General features: G+C 34.0%; 2 protein-coding genes across 3 annotated transcripts; one reads left to right on the forward strand and one right to left on the reverse strand.

The window, feature by feature from the left end:
• Window positions 1-419: 419 nt before the first annotated feature.
• On the forward strand, window positions 420-2,828 carry LOC9298582 (proteasome subunit beta type-7-A). Of its 2 annotated transcripts, XM_021012280.1 has the most exons (9): window positions 420-549; window positions 971-1,131; window positions 1,238-1,379; window positions 1,495-1,591; window positions 1,673-1,742; window positions 1,871-1,975; window positions 2,068-2,166; window positions 2,385-2,472; window positions 2,589-2,828. In XM_021012280.1, exons 2-9 carry the CDS (start codon window positions 988-990, stop codon window positions 2,663-2,665), a joined length of 822 nt encoding a protein of 273 aa, XP_020867939.1. In that variant the 5' UTR covers window positions 420-549; window positions 971-987; the 3' UTR covers window positions 2,666-2,828. The 2 variants fall into 2 exon arrangements, with proteins under 2 accessions (XP_020867939.1, XP_002862504.1); XM_002862458.2 differs by lacking the exon at window positions 420-549 and having other exon boundaries at window positions 813-1,131.
• Window positions 2,829-3,471: 643 nt separating this feature from the next.
• On the reverse strand, window positions 3,472-4,505 carry LOC9298581 (zinc finger protein AZF2; the record flags this gene model as incomplete). The annotated part of the gene is made up of 1 exon (XM_002862459.2): window positions 3,472-4,505. A coding segment is annotated over one exon (786 nt), but the record flags the coding sequence as incomplete, so codon positions are not given.
• Window positions 4,506-8,343: the final 3,838 nt, after the last annotated feature.

Here is an 8,343-nt window from a genome sequence, read left to right on the forward strand (position 1 = left end):
AGAACTGAAGTCATACGAAAGTGAAATAGGTACTGCATGCTGAGAGATAAACTTATACTAACAAAATCTTTATATGGAGACTAAAGCGGTTCATAAAAAAAAAAAAAAAAAACAATGGAGACTAGAAACTATAGCGTGTATAGTATGTGGGTGACACTGAGTGAATGAGACAATGAAAAGTGAGATTATGTGTGTGCTTGTACCAACTTTATGGCTTTGGGTAATGACTGATTTCGGAGAGGTTTGTAAGAAGAAAGTTAAGTTACAAAAAAAATGCTAATAATAACTTTTTTTTTTTTTTTTGTTTAACGTTACTAATAATAACTTTTATTTACCCCTCAAGGGCCCAAATACCTCATTTTCTTTTGGCCCAAAGATCTTCCTACAAATAAATATTAAGAAACAACATTGATTTTTGTTCTTTTTTTTTTCGTCAGACAACATTGATTCTCTTCTCCTCCTCTCTCATTCTCCGACGAAAGAAAGAATTAAGAGACTTAGGTTTTTTTTTTCACTACTTTGCCGGATCTCTCGCCGGATTTGTTTCAGGTTTGTTGTAATTCCTCTCTCTTGCGCTCTCTTTCTCTCTTTCTCTCTCTCGTTGTCTTTATGTGACTATGTGCATCGTGTTTCTTCTAACCAAACTTGGGACAAAGAGGTGAATCAATTGAGTTCTGAAGTATAATTTTTTCTTGGGTTTGCTTTAGAATTTCGTTACTGTCTTCTAAGTGAGAAGATCTGGTTGTGAACTTTCCGTTGTGTAATGGAAGCTTGGGAAAGACGTTAGCTTTTTTTTTTTTTTTTTTTTTTGGGGACAAACAGGGGAAGACGTTAGCTTTGGATGTAAAGATGTAGAATTAAGGTTGTTGTTTTGCTTGAGGTAGATTTGTTTTGTTATGAATTTCGTCATGAAAACAACATATGTTTTGTTTTTTTTCTCTCTTGCGGGTTCTCACTTTTGTTCTTGTAGGGTGTTCAATTTAAAAAATGTCGCAATCAACAGTAGATGTTTCGGCAAAGGGTGGGTTTAGCTTCGACTTGTGTAAGAGAAATGAGATGCTTACACAAAAGGGTCTTAAAGCTCCGTCTTTCTTGAAGACCGGAACAACCATTGTCGGTTTGATTTTCAAGGTATGGTTTTCATCCTCCCATAGTTTCTTCTTGGCTATATATATTGAGTAAAAGGATTGTGGAATCTGTACAATGTTGTTGATTTTGTTATTCGGTTTTTGTATAGGATGGTGTGATACTAGGGGCAGATACCCGAGCGACCGAGGGGCCCATTGTTGCTGATAAAAACTGTGAAAAGATTCACTATATGGCACCAAACATATATTGTTGTGGTGCAGGAACCGCGGCTGACACTGAAGCAGTTACTGGTATCTCCTTTCTAACCCTTTTGTTGATAGATTTTGTTTTCTCTACCTGTTAAAGAAATCAGAATCTAATTGACATAATGCATCGGTATGTTTTAACTTCATTCTCATTTTCCAGATATGGTCAGCTCACAGCTGCGATTGCATCGTTACGAGACTGGTCGTGACTCTCGGGTTATTACTGCTTTAACTCTCCTCAAAAAACATCTTTTCAGGTAAACTTTTTTTGTTCTATCTATTACAGAAACTCGTCTTAGAGAAACATAGATTGCTTAGCTGCCTAAGTTTTATTTCAGCTATCAAGGTCATGTCTCTGCTGCGCTTGTGCTTGGTGGAGTTGATATCACTGGCCCACATCTGCATACTGTAAGTTTTAGATGCTATCTACTGAGAAGAGTTTTCTTTTCTTTTTTGTTTGTTTGTTTGTTGTTATCCATATATATATATATGATATATATATATATATGACATTTGACTATTTGTCTTACACACAGATTGACCCAAACGGTTTAACTGAAACTCTTCCATTTGCTACAATGGGTTCTGGTTCTCTTGCTGCTATGTCTGTGTTTGAGGCGAAGTACAAAGAAGGCCTAACTGTAAGTAAAGCGAAAATATTCATCTTTCAGTTTCCAGATGCATTATCTTCTTCTGTCTGATTAATTTCTTGTTACAAAATAAAATACTCTAGAGGGATGAAGGAATTAAGTTGGTCGCTGAAGCCATATGCTCTGGTATATTCAATGACCTGGGTAGTGGTAGCAACGTAGACATCTGCGTGATCACAAAGGTTTGTCTCTTCACCCTGCTTCTTTAACCATGCAGTACCTTTGATTAATGTACAAAACTCCCTTTGGTCAGCATTGCCATTATATTAATGCAAAATGTCCTCTCCATTTGGTTTAATGCATGCAATGCAATCATGTTCAGCAGCAAGCTGACCAAGTTTTTCACTTCCAAATTTAAACTCTTTTCGAGCTTATTGTTTGACACTGTGTTGGCAAACAGGGGAACAAGGAATACCTGAGGAATTACATGGAACCAAACCCAAGAACCTATGTCAGCAGCAAAGGCTATTCCTTCACCAAGAAAACCGGTAATTATGTTACTCTTGAACACATGCACAACACAACAAACAAATTAAACTTGCATATCGTTACCCTCAGGCTTTTAATTTCTCACTTATCATCTTGTTGGTTTATTGTGTAACAGAGGTTCTTCTTACCAAAATCACCCCATTGCTGGAGCGAGTCGAAATTACAGAAGTCGGTGAAGCTATGGAGGAATGAATGAATCGATATCAAATCTCTGATTTTCCCATGTTTAAGGATCTTGTTACTCTAATTCTGTCTTTCTTTCGAATCCTATAAAAAAACAACTTTCTTACCGGCTAGTTCAACTTTGGTTTGTGCAAATCGTACCGGCTGGTTTACCAAATTCTCTTTTTCCGTTGAGTCGCCGGCTTTCGACTGGAGATGACAGTGTTTTTTGTTCCCGCTAATATCTCTACACGCAGTGTCCTGAATACTTACTATCCTTTTCGTTATCTTTCTTCTTTTAATTAAGACTATCATAAGATTGAACAAGACATGGAGAATTTATCCAATGGCGTTAGAGATCACTGTTTGACCAGTAACAGTATATGATCATGTCTCAGTTACACGAACAACGTACGTGTTGAGCTTGTTACTAGTAATATATGGACCTAATTCTCTAGGGAGGAGGATCCCCAAAACATATATTGCCCAAGGAACCTTATTTCTCTCTAATACTTGTGAGCCAAGTAAATTAATTAAACTCATCATCTGTTTTTCATCAAATCAAAACTAATTAAACATTTTTGATTTTTCTGGTCTTGGAAAGGTGGTAACAGGATACTCTGCAGTGAAAGCTATAACTTTGCTTCTAAGCAAGGGAGTTCCAGAATCACATATCATCTTTCTCAATCTTATAGCAGTAAAGACCAACCGATCACAAACCTTTCGTTGATGTTTTTCATTAGGTTAGTTATGTAATCATCAGTATTATTATTCTAATACAAGAAAAACAAAAAAAAAACCAAATTGGTAGAGAAACTAAATTTGAAATACCGATTCTATATAGAAACTCTTACATAACAATGACTTAAAATATAAAAAAAGAATTAGCAATGTTAATTTCTTTTTTTTCAGTTTACTTATCCGCGGGGGTCGACTTCGTAATTAAGATATTAAACCTTCATTAGTTGAACCAAAAAAAAACATCAACCTTCTTCATTAAAATAGTAACCAATTAGCGCCTTCGTACTGACACTATCTATGACAGCGTTTGTGACCGCCGAGAGCTTGACCCGTCGTGAACACTTTACGACAGATTGAACACTCGATCGTGGGTCTTGTCGGAGGCGGAAATCGGATATTCTTCCCCGGCCACGGCGGAGACGGTCAGAGCTGTTGATGAATCATCGGCTTTTGCGACTTTCGTTGGTGGTTTGTTTCGGTGAGTAGATTTGTGACCGCCGAGAGCTTGACCCGTCTGGAACACTTTATGACAGATGGAACACTCGTGGATCATGCCGGAGGCGGAAATTGGATGTTTTTCTCCGGCCACGGCGGAGACGGTCGGAGCTGTTGATGAATCATCGGCGTTTGCGATTCCCGTTGGTTGTTTGAATCCGTGACTTGCTTTGTGACCGCATAAGGCCTGATACGACTGAAATTTTTTTCGGCAAACCCGACACTTGTACGAAAGCTTCTTTGATTCTCGGTGAGGCGTTTGGGGCTGCGACTGTTGAAATCGCGTTTGCGACCGCTGATCTTTGGCGAGCATTACGAGACAGAGAGCGAGATACTCTTCCTCCGTAAGATCTTCAAGCTGCGGTGGTGACGAAGAAGAAGGGCTGTGAGGACGCTGACGTTTGTATTCAAGCCACGGCTCCATGAAAACGGGGTCGCTCATCAAATCCTCTTTCGGCTCAATTTCGGTAAAAGAAAATGGAGAATTCATCGCTTCGAGAGCTATACTCAAACGAATCTTTAAAACTATTTTTTTTTTTTTTCTTAATTCTTGTTCGATTCTTAGAACAGAGAAATTGAGAAAAAGCCCAGAGCATTTATCGCCAATATGGTGTGAGCTTATGAAATTGTTGGACTTGTTGTAAAAAACAAAACCGGAATATTCAAACATGAACCGATCCGAAAAAGTCGGTTCAGTTTGGTTTTGGTCATTATATGTGGGTATTGGTTCGATTTCGGATTTTATCCGATATCCGAATGGGTAACCGGAAACAGAATTTAAACACTTCAGAGACTTAGGAGTTTTTCTGTTTTTTTTTTTTTTGGTCGTTTGAGTTTTTTCCTCAACTCTCTCGTCTTAATCTACTATACATTTTTGCAACACCTTTTGGGGTTCTTAATGGGGTCAAATTTTATTTAATTTTGACCCGGAAATCTTCAATCGGATCTTTCCTTATTTTTGACAAAACTAAAAAACGAAAATTAATCAATAAAATCTAAAAAATATAGATTTTCTCAACTAATTACTATACCTAAACTCTTTATTTATGGCATATTCTCTACAGTTTTTATAGATATAGAAATCAAATATGATTATTTAATGCTAATATAACAAATTTGAATTAATTTCCTAAAACCTCTCTACCTAATTAAAACATAAATATATGATTCTCATCACTTTTATATGATCTTATATTTATATTATTTTGAACTATTATAAAATATATATACTTAATAAAAAAATTCGATTTTTTTCTGCATATGCTATGATTCAAATTTTTTAAAACGGACATATATTACTCAATCGATGAAGAAAAAAGTATGTGTACAATCTATATTAACATTTTTGAAAAACAAATTTGCGCGTTTAATCAGGTCGTATTTTTTTTTTACTCTGACCCGGAATTGAGTCATTTAGATATTTTCTTAATTTCTACAATTATCTAAAACGGGACAATATACCACGGTGAAATCTTAAAATTAACAAATCGAAATACAATTATTTAGTATTTTAATATACATTTTTAAAATATTTTTACGGGTTGGTCTAAAAACACACACTAATTTGAAAAAAATATATATATATATATATATATATATATATATTATAGAAACTATTTGAAAGCAAACTTTTAAATTGACTCGAATTATATGTCTTTTAAATAAAAGTATTATTAAAAGAAATAACAAAATGATGTTTAATTTTATGGGACATGATTATATGGTGGGACGGGTCGGATTTGGATTGATATTAATACGGGATAATATATCACGGGTGAAATCCTGGGATTAACAAATCAAAATACAATTATACAATTTTAAACACTAAACAAAACAAATACAACTTAAAATTTTCATTTTTAGTTACAACGCATGTGACTCGCAATGTACAACAAAAAATATTATATACAACAAATTCATCAGTTTATAAAAAAAAACAAAAAAAAACAAATAATTAACCCGCGGTGTACCGCGGGTAACAATCTAGTACTAGATTACAATTCTTTCTTGTCTTTATATAATTCTCTAACACAAACTTGGAAACCCTATCTAATATACTTGATTCTCTCTTGCCTTCTCTACCATTTGCAGTTGTCAGAGAAACCAATCAAAGGCGCCCACCAATCAAAGGTTGATTGGTTTCTCGACAACGCAAAATGGTAGAGAAGGTCCACAACTTCAAAACCCGAAAACCCGAACCTGAACCCGACCCGAACCCGAACAAGTACCCGAACATATCCGAAATATAAATACATAGTAATAATATATTAGTAATATATATATTTGTAATAATATAAGTGTCTAAAATATTGGAATTTGGAATATTTTTGCATATTTTAGCTATTTCTAAGTATATTCAAGTACAAAGTATTCATATCTTTGTATAATTTAGATATTTCGTGTAGTTTGAAAAGTTTCGTATGCAATTTTTTATTTTTGGATATTTTGGGTATACCCGAACCCGAATTACCCGACCCGAACCCGACCCGAATACCCGAACGCCCAGGCCTACTGTCGGGTTAGGGTACAAATTTCAGGATACTATAAATACCCGAAAAATGGGTATTCCATCGGTTTGGATATTACCCATTTTTCAGGTATTTTGTACCCAAAATAATGGGTAGCCGAAAAAAAATCTTTAAAACAGTAATAACGGGTTTCGAGTCTGGTTTTTTTTGCTCAAATCTATCAAACATAAGATCATAAGAATTAAAAAAAAAAAGAAAAACACATTGTAAATTCGTGTTATAACAAATGTTTTTTTTTTTTTTTATAGGAAACCACATTTACCAATTAATAACCCACTTATAATGTACTCTCTCTCTTGATTAAAGAATGTAAAATATAAAATATTTTATCATATTCCGCATACATTGATACATACCCTAACCGTCCGATCAGCTAGAAAACTTAAACCACATTTTGTATGTACTGCAACCAATAATCACAAACTTAAACCGTCCGATCAGCTAAAAAATTTCAGTCGTATCAGGCCTTATGCGGTCACAAAGCAAGTCACGGATTCAAACAACCAACGGGAATCGCATGTAAAGAAACCGACTCGATAGTGCTTAGCACTAGCCCAAGACCGTGATACCCGAGAAACTCGATATAATCAAGATAAGAAACCCTCTAAGTATGATAGAAAATTTGGAAGAACAATTAGAGACTACTTGAAAGACTTTTGGAGAGACTTAGAGAACTTTTAAAGAGTGTTCTTTTATTTGAACTTTCTTTTTAGGGTAAATTGCATGTTTTGGCATAAGACCAAGTTTTAATTTCATGTTTTGGCAAAGTGAGAATTGACTTTCAAGTTTTGACAATTTAGCCAAAATCTGACCATTTTACCCCTGCCAGCGTACCGATGTACTGTTCACTGTACGGTTCTGTTATGCGGTTCAGTTATGTACACTGTTCCGGTTTAGTTATGCAGTTCAGTTATGCGATGTACTGTTCACTGTACGGTTCAGTTACGTACACTGTACACGGTTCAGTTATGCGGTTCAGTTATGCGATTGACTGTTCACAATTTTCTTATAATCTTTTGTTTTTTTACATTTAATTTATTTATTGATTTTGTAAATCTAGTTTATATTAGCGTATTTTGAAGTCGAAAAACTAAAATACAAACTCTATAAATATTACGTACACCGTCTCCACAATAGTACATGATATAACTGAAGTACATATCCATTTTATAATCAATACTGTGTATACCGTAAACTACATACACGTAAATAGAAAAAACTCAAATAAGGACATATTTCTACCAAAAATATCTTACCAATTTCATACAAGTTTTCTACGAACTCAATTAAAAAAATATTAATAATTTGTTTTCAGTAAATAATTGAAATCAACTATGATCAACACACAAATTGACTCTAATGAGACTCACAAAACTCCAGCTCTGTTACGCAATTTACATAATCATATGTCAAATACGAGAAGCAGTAGAAACAAACCTCACAACTAAAGAAAAACATTGAGGAATAGTATGTTTTAACATGACACAGAGCCGTGTGTGGTTTGAAAATCTTAAACACTTGTCAGTAGATGATTCGCTTTTCCATTTTATAAATATTTATTGTTTTTATATTTTTAGTTAAAATTCTTTTTTTTCTATCAGACCCATTTTCATATTTTTATTTCTATTTTAAATAATATTTTATTTATTATTATCGAAGACTATTCACGATTAGCAATATCATATACATATATGTGCGTAACGGTAATAATATATACGTACACGGTAATAATGTGTACGTACACGGTAGTAATGTGTGTGTATATATGTACGTAAATATCTAAATAATTTGTATATTTACGTTTCAAATATTTTTTGACTATAAAAACAAAACATTCAAATCATGTATGAACAACATATGAAAAAAATACAGTCATACAAATAACTGACATAATAACTTAATTTTGATGTCAAAAAATTAAATTAATGTTGTACCATGTACGCT

The sequence above is a fragment of the Arabidopsis lyrata genome, assembly GCF_000004255.2.
Source record: "Arabidopsis lyrata subsp. lyrata unplaced genomic scaffold ARALYscaffold_398, whole genome shotgun sequence".
NCBI lineage: Eukaryota > Viridiplantae > Streptophyta > Magnoliopsida > Brassicales > Brassicaceae > Arabidopsis > Arabidopsis lyrata.

Coding starts and splice junctions, on each gene's coding strand:
- LOC9298582 (XM_021012280.1), top strand. CDS start 988: ATGTCGCAATCAACAGTAGATGTTTCGGCAAAGGGTGGGTTTAGCTTC. Junction 1,592..1,672: donor CTCAAAAAACATCTTTTCAG/GTAAACTTTTTT, acceptor GTTTTATTTCAG/CTATCAAGGTCATGTCTCTG. Junction 1,743..1,870: donor CTGGCCCACATCTGCATACT/GTAAGTTTTAGA, acceptor TCTTACACACAG/ATTGACCCAAACGGTTTAAC.